Below are 21693 nucleotides of genomic sequence, written 5' to 3'. Positions count from 1 at the left end.
AAAGAGGTCCCTGCTGGATTTCTAACCGCAGAAAGACCGAGGCAGGAGAAAAGAAGCAAAAATAAAGGCTGGTCAGAGAGTGAGAGAGAAGAAAGAAGTTTCTCCTGTTTCCCACGACACATGAAGTGTCTGATGATGCTCGTGTTTGCTTCAGGCTTATCAGAGCGGAAAATATTGCAACAACAAACGATCTGTTGGGTAGAGGGCAACCAAGGCCACCGGTGTAGTTTAAAGAGAGTGTCCTGGCAATGAAGAAATCTCATGACCTCTGACAAGCCATTATCTCCAATATAAAACCAATCACTTGGTTCTGCTGCTATATTTAAAATGATAAGATGAGAAACCTGCATTTTTTGCTAGTTGAGAAATTGAAAGCCTGCAAGCTTTAGTAGCTCTTTTAACCTTTTACAGATGCGTCATAAAGTTTCCTCATTATCTTCATGGAAATCACAGGGCAATGTTGTAACAAAAGTGACCTAGTACAGATATATTTTGAGATTTCTATGTATCAGTAGCATCAGAACACACTATGCTTTAGGAAGAGATACAAGTCTGAGACTGAATATCACAATAAGGCTTTGGTTTTTTTTTTAGTCTTCAAGCTTCCTGAAAAATCATATGCACAGTTCAGTTTGTGGCAAGCATCACAATTTAATATGGCAGAAAGAACATAAACATTATAAATTCATAATTTCAACAGAGAAATCAAAAACTACGCGTTTTGCTTTTTTGTTTTTTTTCTTTAAAGATACTGAAATGGAAAAGTTGCACAGGAGTAACTATTCTGTGTAAAAGAATATTACCATAAAAAGTATTAAACCTGGTTAATGGTCATCATTTTGGTCCTGGTACATGTCAGTTTCTTTTTGCTGATTTAGATGATCACTTTAAATGTTCATTGAATCTCTTTTAGTTGCTTTTTACCATGCTGTTTAAATACTACTAATATTGTTTCTTTCAAGACTGAGATACGCAGTGATCTTTATAATAATGGGTAACAATGTCTAAAAATAATTAACTTTTTTTTCTTGAGAGTAAGTTAAAGAGAGAGCTAGAGTCAGATAAATAATGACTGAGTCTAAATAAGAGCAAATAGCATGAGTAGCAGAACTAACAAGAGAAACTCTTCAGTGCTGAAGTTGTTGCTGAAGGAAAATACTCAAAGTTACTTATCTTTATCAGTGATGTGTTTAAAATAAAACCAGATGAAGCATAAAAATGTAAGAAGCGCTCAAAATGAAAACTATTTTATAAACTCGTCTAAGAAACAATCCGGCTGCAACAGGGAGGAAGACAAAACAGAAAATGAATGCTACAGTATATGGAGTACAGAGTTGATCTGTTTCGTTCTTTTGACTTTCTGTATGTCCATCATGGAGCAAGCAGAATGTGAAAATCTTAGCAATAATATCAAAATGTTAATGTGAAGTTGTTGTTTTATCTAATCCTGCTAATTGCTGATAGAACATTCTAAAGTCTGTTTATAAATGGGAACTACTATAAAACTATTTTACCAATTACTTCTCTGCTGAGCAGTAAGTAAGTAAAGACCACTTATCACTAGACAGCTAGAAAAAAGTATTTTAAATGTTGTTATAATCTCCAATTATAGTTCTAAAAGAGAATTTTGAATTGCCCCAAAAGAAACCGTTTTATTCAGAAAGGTGCATCAGGAATCAGCACTTTCATGGCTCACTTGAAAGTGCTGATTACAGAGAAAAAAAATACACAAAAAAGGTTAAGAAAAACTATAAAAAAATTATAAATGACACATCCAAGAAAGGCCAGTGTTATCTGCAGACAAAACATTCAGTAATCCCACATTCATGTGTCTTAACATTACACAGCTTGAATGGTGCAGAATATATTTACCTGAGCAACGGACACCCTGGGCAATGAGGCCCCACATGAAGTTGGCACAGTACTCGCACCAGTGTGGCCCACGGAAGGTATGCACCTGTGGTCAGAAATTTCATTATGTTACTCAGTGACCAGTTTAAACTGGGGGCCTTCCTCTCTGACATGGTAGACTGTTAACCCAAACCACACCGGATGGAACCCCTCACTGAATGGGAGCATATGTGTATGCATGAGGCAGATTAAAGGATTTATTACAATGCGTCTGGCATCTGCTGCTGGGCAATTGGATACATGCAGGCAAGCGCAGGGGCAGGCCCGAAAGTCAAAATAACAGATGTACACCCTCCCTGCACACTTAGATCACAGATAAGATCATGAAAGGAGCCACAGGCAGCCCCACATGCACACCCACACACACACACCCACACGCACATTGAATAGGTATCGGTGACCTAAGGAGTGCAGAGGTGCAAAAAGCATGTGGCAGGTGATGGGTGGAAGATGGCTTCAAAGGAGAAGTGAACAAAAAGGTGGCAGTCATTATACACTGTTAGTAAGTGAAACCACAGATAAAGTAATGTGTAAATGTTAAAGCACCAAAGGCAAAGTATCCTGTTATTGTCTTCACAGAAAAAAAAGTGCAGCCCTTCGACACTCTCCATATGTTGTCACCACATCAGAACTATGAACCAAAAATGTCTCTAAAAGCTTTCAAATCAATGTTAACCAATGTTTTCTGCTGTTAATGGGTTGTAGTGCATCCATTAGTTCCCCTCTGTGCATATGAGTGTCAGCTGGTTGGGTTCTCATGAAAATAGCTGCAGATACATACTGGAGTCTGTGACAGGACAGGCAAATGTCCAGCAAAAACATGCACAGCGGATCCCAGATGTGTACACACAACCCAGTATAACATTTAAAAAACTGAGACCATGATAAATAATTTCTAATGTCCATATTTAATGTGACATATATCCAACAAATAATATAAAAAGTCAAATAAACAGGGTAAAATAACTTTGTTCCTTAAACCTAAAAGTTTGTTGAAATATAAAACGTTTGCCATCAAGTCTTTTTGATTTCAAACTTGCTATCAGTTAAATTTGATGGAGCTGAAATAAACTTTATCTGTCCTAGAAAGATTTTCAAAACCCTTAATCATTAGCGTTATGAATGATTTGACGTTTTCTTTAGCTGGAGTCATTTTTTGCAGAGAGGTTACAAACAACACCATACCCACTGTAAAACATGGTGGTGGCAGCATGATGCTGGATGAGGGATACTTCTTCAAAAAGAATTTGTTTTTAGTGAACTACTGGGCAAAATCGTCAGCAGTTCAAAATACCAGCGAGTTTTGACTCCAAACCTTCTGATGTTTGTTGAAAGCTATTTTTTCAGCACCGCTGTTAGTCTGGTCATACATTCAAATCAGCATCAAGATTTGTTGACATCATCACAGGAAAAGTGATGTTTTGGAAAAGCCATGGCCAGAGTGGTGTACTTGAATCTATAATATCAGGTCACTTCAAAGCGTCTGTGCACAAAGAAATGTCCTCACAATTTGACAATTTGAGAACTTTTGCAAAGTAAAACGAATCGACATTATCAAGGTTAAGATGTGGCATGCTGACAAACCGATGATGAAGAGGCTGAGTGCACATGTAAAAACACAATTATTGCACAATTTTTCATGTTTGATTGTCAGTTGAATTGTACAAGATATATTCACATAAAAAAAAACAACTTAATAATGAAAATTTATTTTTAACAGGTTTTAAAAGTCACTATGTAGCCGCAGGATTTGTTCCCCAAAATGTTTAAATGTTGTTAAATTAAGTCTTTATTGTATAAGTAGTAAAATAGTTAAGTATTAGAATTAGAAATTATAAATAACATAAATAAAAAAATTTCCTTTTTTAATCACAGAAACTGCTGCTTACCTTGAAGTTGTGAATCTTTTCATAGAAGCTCAGCTTCTCAGGCGTGTCTTTCAAGGCACTCCGTCGCACCACAGGTGAGGAGATCTGTGGACAGGAGGCCAGCAGTTTAATAGGTTTCCACAGCAGATTTCCCTTGCACCCAATCTTGACTCCCAGAGCCAACGCCAGCAGCTCTTGACGCTTCCTCTCCTGTCTTTTAGCCATGCGAGCAATCAGCTCCCCTTGTAAGCCCCCTCTGCTTGCTTCAGCCTCCATGCTTGACTGCTCTGGGTCCAGGAGACTGTCCAAGTCTTCTTAGGGGAGCCCTGGAAGAGGGGGGTGCCAGTGCTGTGCAGCAGATGCTGCCCAGCACACAGATATAAGTACACCCCACTCTGCTCTGAACAGGAAGAGCTACTGATGACAGTTAGCGCCAGAGTTGACTCTGCATTTGGTCGGAGCCCAGTGGCAGCAGAGAGCAAGACGAGCAGGAGGAACAGGATTGGAAGTGGGCGGCCTAAGGGCAGGAGCGTGCCTCAGACAATGGGTCTCATTCACACGCCCAGAAAGGGGAGAGAGAAAGGAGAGAGAACAGCGTCCGGGATGGATAAGAGATGTCAAGAGTGAGGTGCTGTCAGGATCGCTTCACACAGCTCAACAGTTCTCTAAAGAAGGATCAACAGTTCAGACCCAACCCCCCACGCCCCGCTTTTTAGGACAGAGCTCTTTCCCATTAGAGGACTGCCTTCCAGCCACACTCCACCTCACTTAGCTGGAGTCAGTACTCTATTCGCAGGGGTTCTCAGTCAGCGCAGGATCGTTTCTAAATGGGTCACTTTGGTTGCTCGAAGACAGATACCAGTTTATTCAAAGCTGGGTCCTTGTAACAAAAACAGACCTTGACCTCCAGCTATGTCTGTCTGCTGGTGGAATTCCCCACACTGCTGTCCAGACAGGATCTCTGACTGCAGATTGCTCCTGCCTGTCATGGTTTGCTGTCTGACAAAACCTACACTTCCATACAATTAACTCAGATTGGAAAGGGATTACAGCCATAATCCTTGCACACGGAATAATCCAGTAGTACCCAAATCCAAGGAAAAGCCCAATTGGAAGCTTATTTGCATGTCTCCAGGCATGTAGAGTTTTTTTTTCTAAAATGGGGGGATTGTTGCCATGCTTATGGTTCATTTGTCCATGTAAGCACTTCCATTCGAAACACAAGCACCACGAATACACATCCTCTAAGGGAGGTTTTCCATAATTAAAATAAAAATGGACAAAGAAATTTGTTGGTGGAAGCTTTTTAGTGAATACAGAATAAGTAAGAATTACTAGGTTACAATAACAGCACTCCTCATTGTGTATTCTGTTACTGAGTGAAGATGACCCAAAGACAATTTGCCAGTGAGGTATTTAAGAGGAGGACTGAGACACAAGATGCTATTTAAAAGGAAACCGTAGTTTCCCTGACTTGACGAGACATGTAGGCAGAGAGAGAGAGAGAAAGAGAAAGAGAGAGAGAGAGATTGGCAGATTAATGAATAAGTGAACATTACACAGTAAAGTTTGTCACACTTGGATTTGACAAAGTTGGCAGTCATTTGGACATGTCAGAGTTGAGATATGAATCTACATTCTGTGGAAAAACACATGGAGACATTTGGTTTAGAGATGCTTGCCATGCAAATCGCTAATGTAGGATGGTGAACACAGTTTAATATGTTAGCTATGTAATGCTTTCATCTATAGAAGGTCTCATAATAAAATGGTGACTAGAAGCTAGGTTTGATGCATCTCCAGTTTAGAAGGATTTTAATGCAAAACATTTGAAAACAACCCTAATGAAATAGAAACTAATAGATTAAGCACATAGACTAAATGATCATGTTTTTAATTTAGAAATTTTGTCTTGAATTATCAAAAGATCAACCATGTTCTTCTTTATAAAATGTACTAGTCAGTCTAGAATTAATAATAACTATCACCCAATCTCCCAATTGTCTTCTCAGTCCAAAATATTTGGACTTTCAATTAAAAAACATAATTATTTTTACTCCATTTTTGACCCAAATACCATCTGGCTTTCAACCTACCCATAAAGCTGTTGACCTAGTTTTAAATAACAGAGTTTAAACTTTAAGCAATACTTTGCTTAAAGTATCTTTATACATTTCTTTATACATTTATAAATTTCGTTAAGCATTTGACACTATTGGCCACTTGCTTCACCTACAGTAGGAAAGATTCTGTAATATGGTTCACAAATTACCTCTTTTGTAGATTACAGGAAATACCTGATAGTTTTTCTAAATATATGGGAACCTGGATCGATGAAAAAGTATCCTTTGAAACCCATAGTTAATGTTTATGTGACATGAAGGCAAAACAGTGGGTGTCTCAGAAACACACCTCAAATGTACTTCCTAACTGTGTGACATCATGTGAAAATCAAAATATTATTGTGAACCTCGACAATTCTGGTTCACTCCCGATTAGAAAATACAGATGCTTCAAGGTTCCACAATCATTAGTTTAAACTAATCTTAGTTTAAAATCTTTGTTAATATTGAAATATTAACAAAGATAAACTTTCAGCAAAAAGAACAATGCAATTTCTGATGAACTGAGATGAAGCTGGTCTGGCACCGACAACACAAAAGTATATATATTTATATATATATGAGGTGAGAAAACACTTGGAGAGGTAGAAATCATTACTTCAAAGACATTTAAAGTCAAATTTCAGTTTGTAAATGCACACAGGCAAAAACTAAATAATGACTAAACATTATGATAATGAAACATTACAGTAATTGTGCCTTTACTATAAAGTAAAGTAGCAGAAATGTACTTCATGCTTGCTGTTCAGTAGAGGCGCAGCAACATCATGTTGAGAGAGTGTTTTGGCTGCGGTGGGGGACTTTTTAAAACAGATGAAACTATGATCAAAGAGGATTCAGTAGAAACCTGAAGCACCATGTCAAGACATGAAACAGGAAGTTAAAAATGGGGGCACAAATGGGTCTTCGAAATGGGCAGTGACTCTGAATACTAACAATTGGTAACAAAGGGATTGAAGGACAACAGAATCCGAGTTTTGGAGTAGCCATCACAAAGCCGTGATCTCCATCCCATGGAAAAATTGTAGGCAGAGGTGGAAAGGTGTGTTCAAGCACGGCTTAGTGAAACCTGTTCTGTAAAGATGAATAAAATTCCAGTGAATTACTGTGAGAAACTTGTTGAAGGATTTAAATCTCGGGTCTTATGTTTCTTTATGAAGAAAGTATTCTTAGTAATGTACTTAAAGTCATTCTACAAAACAAACCCACATATTTATGAAAACAAAAACCAAATACCTGTTCTTACTCATGAGATACTTTACAGGTTCTTAAAAAAACATGATGTCATTCTCATGACATTTAGCTGTCATGCTTGTTTTGTTTTTTTTGTAATCTGTATTAACAAAATGTTTAATATGAAAACCATGAAAGCATTGAAAATGAAGATGTTTCCTCAATGGGCTTTCTGAGGATTAAACAAAAGTAAATGAATGAAAGACTTTCATGCACCAGTTAGTTCCTTTTGTTTGACGGGCACACACAAACTGACCCATAGCCGCAAGAATGACAGGACAGGTGAAGAAATTTGTTTCTGTAGTTGACATTCTTAAACATGCCACACCAGGCAATTCCTCTCCAAAGTTATGTCTGTGGAGACAGATGAGGAATAGGCAGCTCTGAGATATTTCAGCCTTGAGAAGAGGGAGGAAGGGTGTGGGGAGGGAGACGAGGCCTGGTCCCCTTTTGTCTGCGGGCAGATGGCGACTTGTCTCTTAAAGAAGAGCTTGGACAAAAAAGGACACAAAAGGTGGTCCACACAACAAACTCGGCTTTCTTTCCAGTGGCAGCACTCTTTTATTCCAGCGAGGCTTTGTGAGAGCACAGCTGAGTAGACCCAGTGGGGAACAGCACAGTCAGACAGCAGTACAAAAAAGGCTTTAACAGCAACAAAATGACAAAAAATGGCTATACTGTGAGGACGGTAGTAAAGAGAAAATAAGATGAAATTGAGACTTTTGTCCATGTTGGGAACATTGCAAACTGATCTATTTTTCTGATGTCTAAGGCTGAAATAAATAACCACTTATAAAAGCCTGGAAGAGCGCATTTGACTTGAGGAGTATTTTTAACATTTTACAACTTAAACATCAGGCGAGAACAGGTAATTATCCCAAACTAACAAGATAATTTCTTCAATGGTATTTAAGGTTTAGCCTTTTGAGAGCCACACCAGTGTGGCAAGTGTCATGACCACTGAAAGGCATGAAACTCAAGAGGCTGATCTAGTCAAACGCACCTTTTAACCTCCTGCCAGCCTTTTAATTACACGAGCATTTACAGTTGCAGCATTATATAGACATCAACTTGACCCCAAGTAAACAGATTTTGACTTTACAGTGAAACTACTATGTCTGTAGGGCCTCCGGGCGTGTCTGAGTAAATGGTAAACATCGAGTTCAAAAAGCCACCACAGATGCAGGCAGTAAGCCCCGGGTTTCTCCAATCTTTAAGAAGACAGAGAACAGATTTTCTGTTTGTGAGTCACAAGCAGACTGATAAAGTCTAACATCAACACGGCTGTCACTGAATTTGAATCCTAAAGTGTAAAAGCTGGCATGAGGAAGATACTGTCAGTTTTACAGACAGCGTAACAACTAACAATTTGACATTTAAAAAGACCCACGTTTATTTCCAGTGTGGGAGATTACTGGAGAACAGAATCTATAAAGTTAAAAAATATATTAAGTAAAGCATAAATGTTGCCTTTAAGAAAGCACCGGAGGTTTGAACATGTTAGAGCAGTGGTTTTAGCTACTAGCTCACTAGATTAATGCTTTTATTTTATTTGAAGTAGGAATCACTGAGAGCCTGGGAATAATGACACACCCAGCTTAAAAGGTTATGACACATTTTGTAAAGTGAGATTCTGTGACGTTATTATCAGTAATAGCTATGTAACCTATATCAGACAGATGTCGTTGTGCATTGAGATTGTATCCTCAGAGTGTTGAAAGAATAACAATCTAAATTTGTTAAAATGTTGAGTATGTGGAAGATTAAAAAATAAATTAAAGAAAAAACAGAATTCACAAGAGGTAGGCAGATCTCAGATGCAAACTAGTGGGTGGGTGACTAAGTGGTCACCCACCCACTAGTTGAAGCTGTTAAGAAAGGACTTAAAGGTTGAAACCGAATGATACATACACACATATCCAGGGAAAGAATGACACTGAAGGGAGGACAATCTGCAAACCAGAAGAAGTCAACAGCCCAACAAAATAATTGATCAGCATCAACCAAAAGGTGACAAAGAAACTCCAAAAAAAGAACATGAAAGCAGGAAGGTTAGTAGCACACAGTCCTCAAAGAGATATAAATTTTAAAATGAAAAAGGAACTGAAGTTTATAGTTCAAAAACAGAGTTAAACCAGAATGTAAAAGTTTAAAAAGAATCCAAAAGCAACCCAAAACAATTTAAAATGTATTTTAATTTTTTTTAAAAAGGGAACTAATAGTGTAATGTGACTTGTACATGTTTGTTTTCCCCTTCATAACATATATTTTTTAAAACAAGACTTATATTCCAGTTTGGCCTATTTTCCAGAAAATACAGTAATTTCTGGAGATTACTAAAACAGATCAGTTGATGTTTTTTTGACCCACTGTGGGCTCCCCTACTTTTAAAGCTATTTGATTTTAAAAGTTATACAATTTATCTAAAAGCATCCTTATGTATCTAAATTCCAACTTCAGTAAATTAATTACAGACTGGCTGATTGTTTTTAAGATATAAAAAAATGTGATTTAGTTTTCTGAAAACAAATCAGAATTATTAGTAACCAGTTTTACTAATAATGTTCTCATCAATTCTGTTTTATTTTTATAGCTCACTGCAGAAGTCATCTCAAGGCCTTCTGCAGAGAGAACAAGAAAATATGAGAAACTAAATATAACATAACCTTAATCCAATCCAAATCATTCAACAATAAGTAAAACAGTTATGATCTAATTTATTGCAGTGTGTCCCAGAAAGATAGTCAAAAATATCCTGTTACAATTCAGTTAAAATTCGTAGTATTGATAAACCGTCAAAAACTTCTCTTTGAATCAGTCCCTCTCAATAAGAATAGGCATCCATCAGAACCAGACTCTGTATTAATGCAGCTCCAGCTACTGTTGATGAAGGCTGTCGTCTGTAATCGATTGTAATCGAGTGTATAACAAAATACGAGCTGGACAAAATAAATCCCCACAGCAATCAGTCAAAACTGAGAGTTACATCAAAGACATGGACAAAAAAAAAGGACAAGGCCAAGAAAACACAAGCATCTGTCAGTGACGAGACCAAGCCATCAATCTCTTAGGACTACAAAGACCAGAAGAGACAGTTTAAGACTGCCACCTAGTGGAGGGACATTTCCTTTCTACAAAAGGAACAGGCTTATTTCTTGTTGATAAATCATTCAGTCTCCGACCAGCCAGAGAGCCAAAGGAGAACAATGTGAGACGTGTCTCACTTCAAACCATGGTGTCTGATATAGATAGCAGAGAGAGCAAAGTCCCAGTCCCCTCGGTCATCATTACCTTTCAGTGTGAGCAACGAAGCATGGCAGCAGTGAACACACCCAAAGGCTGTAAGGATAATGTACGTCTCAGTCACAGGGCAGACCGACCCCTCAGAAAAGAAAAAAAACTCACCATTAACTGTAATGGCAGAAGTGTGTTAGCCAGATCAAAATCAGTGTGTCAAACTATGTCTTGAGAAAAATAAATACAAGAAAAAGACTTTGCATTAAATGAACCACCCAAAAAATACATGAATACATACACTTCCTAGCTGAGGTAGTCATATTCCTCTGCCGCTTTAGCCTCTTTATAACCAAAAACTTCATTGTATTTTACTGGGATTTCATGTAATAAACCAACACAAGGTTGTGCATGGCTGTGAAGTGGAAGAAAACGCATGAATGACATTCAAAGTTTTTAGATTATAAAAATCTGAAAAGTGTGAGGTGATATGTTTTCACTCAGACTGAAAGAAAAGCAGCTATCAACATCAATATTCAAGTGTGACCAATGATTATCAGTGTGGTTTAGATATGAATTTTCATCAGGTCAAACTTGACATTGTAGCTCTGCAACACATTCTCACTCCCAACTCGTCATATATTGACGAGTTAGGACAATTTCTGACCATGCGTCACATATTGACGCGAAGGGTACCCCCTTCGCGTCAAAAGTTGACGACTTGGGCAGGTCACATGTTTTACGTGGATTATTGACGCGAAGGGTTCTCGTAACCGCTGCCGAACCTTCAAAACCCAACGATTTGGTTAGGTTTAGGGCAAAAATTACGGTAAGGCATAGTGTAAAACCCCTCGCGTCACATATTGATGCGAAAGGGGTACCCTGCGCGTCAACATGTGACGAGGACGGACCGTCCCATGCGTCAATATATGACGAGTTGGGAGTGAGAATGGGCTGAGCTCTGACTGGGACAATTTTCACCTAGGATTGCCTTGTATTTAACTCCATTCATCTTTCTACTAATTTTGACCCAGCTTCTCTGCTAGTACAAAAGAAGAATATTAGGAATATTAGAAATATATTAGTGTTTAAGGTCTAAGGTAACTCGTAGTGTTATTGTTGTGTCACAGACTGGTTTTTGCACGTAGGTCTAAAGGTTAAGTTCAGGTCAGTTTTATGTATTATTTTCTTTCCACAAAGTAATTATGTGTTACTTTGTGTTGAAGTATTGCATGAAGTACCAATAAAATACATTCATGTTAGTGGTTTTCAGGTGAAGTCATGTGTAACTGTTCAAGGGAATTAAATACCTTTGCAAGGTACTATACTGATTACTTGAACTGGGCTCTGTGGTGGTCTGGCGATCCATTTCAGATCTTCAGCACCCTTCATTAGACTGACAGCTGGGAAAGGCTCCAGAAACCTGCTGCCTTCAGTAGGATATTGTAAATATGTAAAGAATTGGCAGATAGATACAATCATTTAAATTAAATCATATAATACTTTGCATTTTGAAAAGCTAGCTTCTCATGAATATTTGCATCTTGAGCTTTTCACCCAGTTAAACATTATTTCACAGTATAAATTGTGCAACAGATTAAAAAACTGGTGAAACTGTTTCAAAGCTCTTGTCAGATTAATATTCTACTAGTGCTGACTTGTCATAGATTAAAGGAGTTTTTCTGTCTCTCTCTCTCTATGTAATCACACTAACTCCATTATGCTGAGATTGGGGCTCTGTGTGAATCTGCACAATCTACTGAAGGACTCCTTGTTCTTTGGTGCTGAAGATAGGGTCTACTTTAAATAAAGATGTGAGTCATCTCTGCAAAAGCAGAGTGTAATAGTTCTGAAGCTAGACCACTGCTGAGAATACACATCTTTATGTGACATGAACAACGATCAAACTCACCCTGTCATCACTCTGGAAGGTGACCCTGCGAGGCTCCGTGCGTCCACGGCTCAGCCTGTGCACCATTTTGTCTTTGAGCAGCGACGTGTAGCCAAGGTGCTCATAGATCGGGTTGGTGGTCATTTTGGCGATGTACTCCGCTGCCTTGGTCTCAATGTAAAGGGTGATGAGGGCATCTGTCACCAAGTCATGGACAGACTCAAACCTCTTCTCTCCGACAAAGTGCTTCCCGTCATAAAACAACCTGTAGTTGAGGGTCTGGTGTCCAAAGCTGGATGGAAATTCACAAACAGGTGAACAGGTGGTATAAAAGTTGAGCAGAAAGCTGATGGTTGAGTCAATCGTTTTTGTTACTGGTTTTGTGGAGATGTTGGTACCTTAAGGCCAAGGTGTGAGTCCCTGGCTGTCTTTGGCTCTCCCTGATGAGGTACGCACCCTCTTTGCCTCCCAGCAGCTCATCTGCATATTCTCGAGATATCATCCCATGAAATCTATTCAATAAACAAAAGCAGCTTTTTGTTATCAACAACTTAAAATATTTACATGTAAAAGTGAGAAAAAAAAATATGCCCACTTACATAATTACTATCTGATAAAGGCTTTAAATGATATAGAAAAGCATTTATATCTTAAAAAAAGCATACAAACACAGAAAACAATTAAGTTAAACTCACTCTCTGCCATAGTACTTGGGTCTGCTCTCCATCTGTAAACCAGAGGAAGAAATATTGGCTGCAGCAGTGTGATATGAAAGCTCAAATTAATAGCTCTGCAAATTGTTCCTTAAAGCCTGCATGAAAGATAAAGGACTTTACACCACAGGCCAGATTATCTCCATCTGGGCCCCTGCGTCTGTTCACAGCTAGCAAACCATAAAGCTCAATCACAAAGTAGGGGGAGATAAATTAGAGGCCGCACTGGAAAACAGCAGGTAAAAGATGACCAGCTGGAAAGAAATTAATATTAGGCATGTTAGAATAACACATCAGGGTATAAAAGGTGTCTGGAGCACAGATATATGACTGAATGTATAATTTTTTCTTCATCACTATATTTTCTGGTCTTCACAACACTGTCAAGGGGAAGCGATCTGAGTGAAAGTACACTGAAAGATATATATTTTTTCATCACCCGGAAATTCCCTCTACAGAGCCGGTAGTGGCGACGCTCTAAGGACTTCTTATAATGTAAAACATAATTTTGTATTGAATTACCAGCCTGCCACTAATCTCACACAACCAGCCTTAGAGCTTTTACTCTGCTCATCAAAGTGTGGCAGCACTCAAAATAGGATGAGACACGCATCAGTTCTGCTGGGTTATACAATGGAAGATTGGCAGTTCTCTCGGTGAAGACGGTAAAAAGTGCATTAAATTTCACCAGTGTTTTGATAACAGGTTTTTTTTTCAGCAAAATGTCTGAGTTCTTTGGATGTATTCTTCTTTTCTACACTGATTAAAAGGCAGTCACTGACATATTTCAGAGTCAGAACTCCTAAGCATTTTGACAATGTGCTAATTAAATTAATCATTCCCAGTTCAAGTAGATAAGTAATTCTTTTAAAAAAACAAAAGAATTACACAGTGTCATGCCGCTCTTAGCTTCAACAGAGTTTTGGTTAGCGGTCTCTGCCAAATTAACTACAGATTGTGTATCAGTATTTTAACTTTCTCTCCATTAGCCTGAAGTGCCTTCTAAAGGCAAAAAACAACAAGTTATAGATATGTTTATATGATTACAAGATAATAAAATGGTTTTCTTCTTGCGGTTCTTGGCAATAAAGTGACTCTGATGACAGATGCCTCTATGGCGAAATACACTCAGATTTACCAAAAAGCCCTTTTAAATCCCTGGGTAGGGTGGTGGTTTGTTGGGTCACAAGTTGCAGTTGCCTTCCTCATTGAACAAATCACTACATTAACCTCACCATGTGAACTTACATTTAAGCCTTAGAAGTTGTTTTTTTTATATACATTGTGTTTTGGTAGACAGTGTGTTATTTATTTATTTGTTTTTATATATTTCTCCACTTTCAACATGGGAGTCATAAAAATATAATATAAGCCCTTTAAAAGTTCAAAATGTCTGGAATTAAACTGTTCAGACAGAATTTACTGAAAGAACAGGTGAGATTTTATTTTTAGGTCAAAAACATGATGTGCTTGACATGTACACATTGTTAAGTTTCACCGTTAATATCTGTAAAAAATCTGTTTTTCAGCCAATAAAAGGACAACACTTAATTTTTAGCACCGCTGCTTAAACATTCAGTCACGAGGTGAATTCAAAGCAGTAGGGAGCCTCTCCCGACAGGTTATTATTTATGATTGGTCTGGCTTCCAGCTGCCACACTCAATCATTTTCCCAGGAATAAACTCAAGCTTCAAACCTGAAAGTAAAAGCTTAGTTTAATCTCCAGACAGAATGCAGCTCTTGTCTGGTAGACCCGGCTTGTAAAGAAAAAATAAAGAGGAGATAAACAAGGCCAGCAGGTTTTTCAGGGTACTTTTGTGCCTAACCACATGTTCAGAGGTGACATTGGGCATTTCTTCTGACAAATACAGCAACAGATGCAACATGCGCTCTCTTCATCAGTGCTGTAACTCAGTTTTTCATAAAACCTTTCAAAGTTCTGTGTCTTTTTAAGCGCTCAGTTTCAAATTGCCAAAACTAGGTCAAGCCTAATTACTATGTTTGCTGCAGTAGTTTATTTCCCATCAGGTTTCCAGTAAATAAATTGTGATATTTTCCCAGGTTTTTCTACAGATGAGGCAGATATTTATTCTTTTTTTCTACGAGCTAAATCATTAACATAACATGAACTCACTCCAGCTCCCTTCAGTAGCCAGCTTTTTAACATTCACAGATGCACTGACCTCCTGAGGACATGTGATCCTCTTTGGTCTTGGAGCTTCCTGCTGGAGCTGGTACACTGTCAGATAAAACATGCATGTTAATGAAGTTTGTCTGGCCTTCTGAGCTATAAACAGTTCCATGCAGGACATAATTGTGTGCAAGCAGCAGACATGACATCCAAAATAAACACAGTTAAAACAAAGTTCAGAGAAAACAAACCAAGTTTGTTTTGTAGTATTTATAGACAGAGCTATATTGAAAAATTTTAAAACAATGTTTCCTAATTAATGACTTAAAAAAACTGCTCTAAAGAAAATACATTTTATTAGAAAATAAACTATTTGCTTATCTACTTCCACCTGTAAAAATGTGATAAAAGTGTTTCGACATATGCATGTTTTTTTGCAGTAGCATTTCCACATTCAAAATGTTGACAAACCCAATCTTTAATTTCAGTGGATTTTTTATGTTGTTTTAAGCAGAATAACTAGTGGTACTATTATTGGCACCATTAATATTTAATGTAATATTGTTTAGTAATGTGTCATTAATGATCACTTCCAGTTTTTCTGAGATAGGAGGATATAAATGAATGTAATATACTGACGACTAGGTTAGACAAGGATTCATATTCATCTTGTCACCAAATAAACTGAGGTGGACGACAACAGTGGTTAAAAAAAACTAAACAAAAACAAAAAAAAAACCTCCAGAGCTCACTGTTAGAGATCTACAGCAAAGAGTGGCATTTTGAGGTCATCAAGTCTCCATAACAACCACGAGATGCTATCTAAATGTCAACCAGGTGTTTGGGAGACAAGCCAGAAAGAGGCCTTTTCTGTCCAGCTGTTACAAACATCAAAACTGGGAGCTAGCTAAACGCTAGTGGGACTTATACTAGATTACTGGATCTGTGTGCTTTGGTTAGAGGAGACAAGACTGTGTTCACAGGTCCTAAAGCTTAATTGAAAATGTTTTGGTAAGGTCTGTTTTTTTGAACGGTTGTTCCCATGAGACTCCAGTGTGAACAGTCAATGACATCAGAGCCACAAAATTATGAATGGCTTCATCAAATCGATACATACATACTTACATGATATTAAGTATGTATGGAGAATATGTAATGCTGTGGGCTTGTTTCTCCTTTGAATGTTGTAATAATGTTGGTGCATTATATAATGAATTCATGGCTTATAAAGCCTAATGTTAAATAAAAGTCGGATGTAATCTACCAGTAAACTGATCCACATGTGGCCAAATCAACAAAGACATGGTTGACAAGACACAAAATGAAACTGTTTTCATGACCACCTCTCTATTAGGACCTAAAAACTGTGGAAGATCTAGACCATCTAGAGAAACTGAGCAAACAGAAAGGTCAAAGGATTTCTACTCCATTACATATGAGTTTTGTGTAAATTATTGTCATGTTGGCAAAGTGGATTGTACAAATTAACATCCGGGGGTGAATTTGTTAAAAAAAAAAAAAAAAATTCTTGACATGTTTGTTGGTTTTTTTTTCTGCTGATTAAATATTTTGAAACAAATGGTCAGTCAGTGTTTTCTGAATTGCTAAGCATTAGATTGTAATGCTGCAATAAATTATGAATTTATTCTAATCTTAACTAAGCCTGCCAATAGAATGGAGTGTGCTATGGATCAGGGTGAAGAGTGTGCAAATTACAGGACATGAGCAATATAATGAAAATGCATTATGTGAATTAAGGCTGAATTTATAGTTGAACTTTGAACACATTTAAACACAATCTTTCATTTTTAAAACAGAGACATTTTACTTGTAAGTGTACAAAACCATATAATATGTATTAGATGCAGTGCAGTTAAAATACACAGGTTATGCTCAAATCAGTAATGCCAAAAAGAAATATGGCACAACTCGGTGCTATTTTCAGCAAACCACAAGTCAAAATCTGTTGGAATAGAAATGAAACAATTAGTTACAAACTGTGAACCTCTGCTCACTGTTTGCAAACTGTATCTTTATCACTGAGTTTTCTATACAGGAGAGGTGGTATTTTCATGAAAAACAACCAGTACTAGCTCAGAAATCACTGTGTGTGGCTCAGCTCAGCCCTCACTGCAGCAGATTCTCTTGGTGGGGGGAAGGAAGGCTCCTGACTGTGAACTTTCAGGTGTTGTCAAGCTGATTTAAGCCAACCTGTAAGATCTGGACACCATCTACTGCTGTGACACTGACGCCTCTAAAAAATACCTCAGGAGAGAACCAGAAGAATCTGATAGGAGGCTTTAGAAAAGGACAAAGAAAATCAAATAAACAGAACTTTATCAGCTGCAAAGACTTGAACAAGCTACTTCTTGTTAAGCTGAAATTTGGGACATAAGGGTAGAAGGTTTTCTATTATTTATCAAACGTGATCTGGGGAGTTAAATAATCTCCCACGTGAAAAAACAACCCCAACACATTGTGTACTAAAATGGGTCCTCTGACGACTCTATTTTAGCTTAGCCTGTCGGCAGGTGGAAAATCTTGTTTTCCTGGCTGCTGGTAACCTATTTTACACAGAAAATAGAAATCTGCTGCTTTGCATTTGTGTATGTGGGTGAGTGTGTCTGACTGTGCACCTTCTGTGCAGAAGAAAGAGCAGTTTCTAATTTTACTGAGAAAAACAAGACCTGAGTCTTCACAGCACAGGAAGTCAGTGTAATATGTATCTCCCCAAAATACTATATATTATGAGAAATGTCAGGTTAAAAGCTTTCAAAATGAATAAATACTCACAGTACGACTTCCATATGGGTGGCTGATAGTCATCAGGATCTGAAAAATATAAAAATAAACCAGGGTTTTGTCATGAATATATATTAGTGTTTATAATACTTTTCATTAAAATCTCAATCTTCCTCTACTCCCAAGCGTATTAAATATGAGCCATTTATTATGATTATATGCCACTGGTGTTTCTCTTTGTTATAATTATGCATCAGGCTTCACGCTGTGCATCTGCCTGTTGGGACGCGCAGTCTCTAATCACCGCTACAAACACAATCAATATGCGACACACACCTGCGTGTCTTTATGCACACCTGATCTGTATTAACAGTGGCAGGAACCTGAAAACACAACATCTCCGCTGCGATAAAAGCACAAACACAGCAATCAAAGCAGGGCAGAGGTAATTACAGCGAGACCCTCTTCTGGGAAAATGCAGTGAGTTATGTTTATGTGAACACTTATGGATTACACGATGGAGTGCGCTTTTGCATTAGATTAAAGAAGGGAGGAGATGGAGTAAATGCCCCGGGGCAAGTTGCAGTTTAATGTCATGTTTTAATGACTCTTACCGCTCTAACAATACATCACCCTCTATTAGTGACAAATGCTGTAGTGTGTCGTCTTACATTGACTGCTACAGTGCTGAAGACAGGGTTTTAATCGTGTAGCAGCACATTTCTCAGCACAAAGTGGGACGTAGAAGACGGTGTGATTGTTACTTCCATCCGTGATTTCCTTACAGTCTGCTTAAAAGGAGTATGACTTTTCTGTTTTCAAAGTGGTCAGGAAAACAACTTCTCTTCTAGGTTTCAAAAGATCTTCCAACAGTTCTATTAGGACTTTGTCTCTCTTTTATCTGCAAAGTAGAGTGGGCCAAAATTCCTCCACAGTGAGGTAAAAGACTCATTCACAGTTACCCGCTTATCTCAAATGCTTAACAGGAACTGTTACCATCCAGGCTGGCACAAGAAGTTATTAGGCATTGGACCTGGCTGGTTTGTGTAGCTTTTATCTTTTAATGAATAAAATCATTATTTGAAATCTGCTTTCTTCTGGGTATATCTTTTTTTCAGGATGTCTTTTTTTGATATTTAAATATGTTTGATCTAAAATATTACCATGTCACCAAAAAGAACAAACAAAAAAAACCCCAGAAGGGTGCTATAAGAGAGCAATTTCTTTTTACATGACACTGAGTAAACAAAAACATCTTACAAGAAAACTTATAAAAAAGAGCTTACGGTAGAAATAAAAATCAAGATCACTTTGTTTGTCATTGTATCGTAGTATCAGTAGGTGGCATTGATGTAAATATTACAAAATGAAAATTCAAAACTTGAAGACAATGACCATGGAAATAATATATGGCTGCCACTTATAAGCCATTCAGCCCACAGCTTCTTCCCACATCTGGCTCAGGACAAAGTGAGCCAGAAGTGGGAGAAAAACAAAACAAACAAGCACTTATTGTTGCACAGAAAGTAAAAGTGGGTATGTCTAAAGTGTAATTTGTGTTCTAACTAATAGAGTGACGTTACTTTTTATGCTGTAATAAGGGGTTTTTAATCTAAAGTTAAAAATGTAAACTGGATGTATAATTAAAGTCGGCAGAGTGGTTACCGCTGTTGCTTTACAAAATGAAGGTTTACAATCTTATGGTCAAATGGGAGGCTTTAGTTCTGTGCTTGTGTGGTTTTACTGTAGAATTCGCTGGTTGGATTTCTATTGTAAACCAACCAGGGGTCTGCTGTTAAGCAAACGTGCTTTACTTTGACTCCAAACAATCACACAAAGAAAATAGTCATAAAAATAACTCTTAGGTGCTCAGTTGGCATGTTTCTCTTTGCAAATATCAAGGAGGAGTGGCAAATGGATGCATGGTCAGAATGGAACATCTTGGGGTAGGTGCCATCATTTCCTGCCTCGACCTTATCTACTGATCATGAACAGGGGTGCCCAAGTCCATTCTTTGAGAGCTGCCATCCTTACACCATTAAATGCCATGAAATGGCTCATCAGCATCTTTTAACTCTTCAGAGACTTGACAGCAATCTGTTTATTAGATTCAGGCATATAGGAGTGGAGATGCATCTATTGGTTGCAGTTCAATAGATCTAAAGGACTGGACTTTGGCACCCGTGGTCTTAAAAATTAACATTACTGCAATTTAATACCACATTTAAATACGAAAATGTCTTTCTAAGGTGCTTTTGTTTGTCTGCTCTGGAATGTGGGAGAAATTTGGTAACCAACCAAGTGTAGAAAGGAAGATCTCGCTGGAGGTAAAAAGCTCAATCTGCACACCAAATCCCACTGTGGAAAGACTGCAACCCATTACAGCTGCAAAGTCGCCACCAGAACTGATGGAGCCGTCAGAGAAGATTGTTTCATATTCAATCAGATGTACTGGAGCTTGTTGCTAAGGCTTCCCAGGAGTGTTTCTATGCTTTAGGAACGAAGGAACGATCTGCAAAATCACTCAGGAAAACCATCAGAAGCAAGTCAAACAGAAAAAAAAAGAAAAAGATGTTATGAGGGATCAGGAGAAACATTGTCACTGTGTTTCACAGGTGAATATGAACAATGAGATCAACAAAGCACTGAGGTACTTATCATAATGACTGCAAAAAAACTGCAGGCTGTAAAATCAGCACCAGTTAGTTTTTATGATATTCTCACTGGATTTAAGTTACTTTTACAAGTAAATTTCGGATATTTTTCCCCTTTGACATAACTACTACGCACCGATAGTTCATTGCTATTTCTAAAACTTCCTAGTCATCACAGTAATAGAACTTAATCAGTAAAAGCATGTAGAAGATGTAGAGCAGTACCACCTAACAAGGCAAGAATAAATACAAGCCATTTATATGGGGACCTCTTTACCAGCAATAATGCTGTCACTCAACTGCTTTTTAAAATGCAAGTTTTTGTGAGTAAACACAATGTAAGACACCAGAGGTGGAGAATGTGATTCGCTGAATTTTAAGGCAAGAATTAGAATGAGGAACATTTGGACATGGCAGTGTTGTTGGTGCCAGACGGGTTAGTTTGTATATTTCAGAAATTGCTCATCTGCAGTGATTTTCATGCACAGGTTTCTCTGGGGTTCACAGAAAATGATCCAATAGAGTCAAATATGCAGTGAATGCCTTGTTGATCATCAACAAAAACTGCTCATTACAACCAAGTTATGCAGAATATTATCTCTGAATGCACAATGTTAAAGCAGATGGGCTACAATAGCCTCACTGGGTCCAACTCCTGGCAGCAAAAAATAGGAAACAGTGAATACAATTCATTTGCAAAAACATTCTCTGGTCCAATGAGTCTCAATCTGAAGTATTTGGATGGTAAATGAGAATGTGGTGAAAACGGCAGGAACACATGAATCCCACTGCCTACCTGGGTATTCCCACTAACCACGACCATCCCTTATGCTACTTCCAAAAGGATTACCATTTCGGAGAGTTAACAGTCTTAAACAGTTTTTTGAAGATGATCTAAATACAACAGAGCATATTGCTGTTGTACAGAGCATATTGCTCTGTGTCGAAACGAGAAATTCACATTATGACCAACAAAGCAAAATGTCTGCAGCAACTGTGTGATGCTATCATGTAAAAATGGTCCAAACTTTTAGAGGAATGTTTCAGACATCTTGCTGAAGCTATGCCATGATTAAAGAAGTGTTGAGCTATTTGCAAGGTCTACCTAATTAGGTTGCTGGTGAGGACACTAAAACAGTGAATGTTCAGCCAAGGTCCAAATAAAGACATAGAGAAACCATCAGATGTGCTG

At 37.9% G+C, this 21693-nt stretch overlaps 1 protein-coding gene across 1 annotated transcript in view; it reads right to left on the bottom strand.

Annotated features, from left to right (window-relative positions):
- chn2 (chimerin 2) overlaps nucleotides 1–21693 on the bottom strand; it is a 36287-nt gene that overhangs the window by 4584 nt on the left and 10010 nt on the right. Inside the window, exons 2-8 of the mRNA XM_028012673.1 lie at nucleotides 17899–17937; nucleotides 15158–15213; nucleotides 12956–12987; nucleotides 12659–12772; nucleotides 12282–12552; nucleotides 3801–3884; nucleotides 1873–1957 (exon numbers count right to left, since the gene is read on the bottom strand). Of these exons, the coding sequence (XP_027868474.1) occupies nucleotides 1873–1957; nucleotides 3801–3884; nucleotides 12282–12552; nucleotides 12659–12772; nucleotides 12956–12987; nucleotides 15158–15213; nucleotides 17899–17937 (681 nt within the window). The remainder of the gene's footprint in view (nucleotides 1–1872; nucleotides 1958–3800; nucleotides 3885–12281; nucleotides 12553–12658; nucleotides 12773–12955; nucleotides 12988–15157; nucleotides 15214–17898; nucleotides 17938–21693) is intronic.

This window comes from Xiphophorus couchianus, chromosome 3 (assembly GCF_001444195.1).
Source record: "Xiphophorus couchianus chromosome 3, X_couchianus-1.0, whole genome shotgun sequence".
In the NCBI taxonomy this organism is placed as follows: domain Eukaryota; kingdom Metazoa; phylum Chordata; class Actinopteri; order Cyprinodontiformes; family Poeciliidae; genus Xiphophorus; species Xiphophorus couchianus.
Note: the sequence above shows the minus strand (reverse complement) of the source record. Positions and strands in the feature narration are given on the sequence as shown.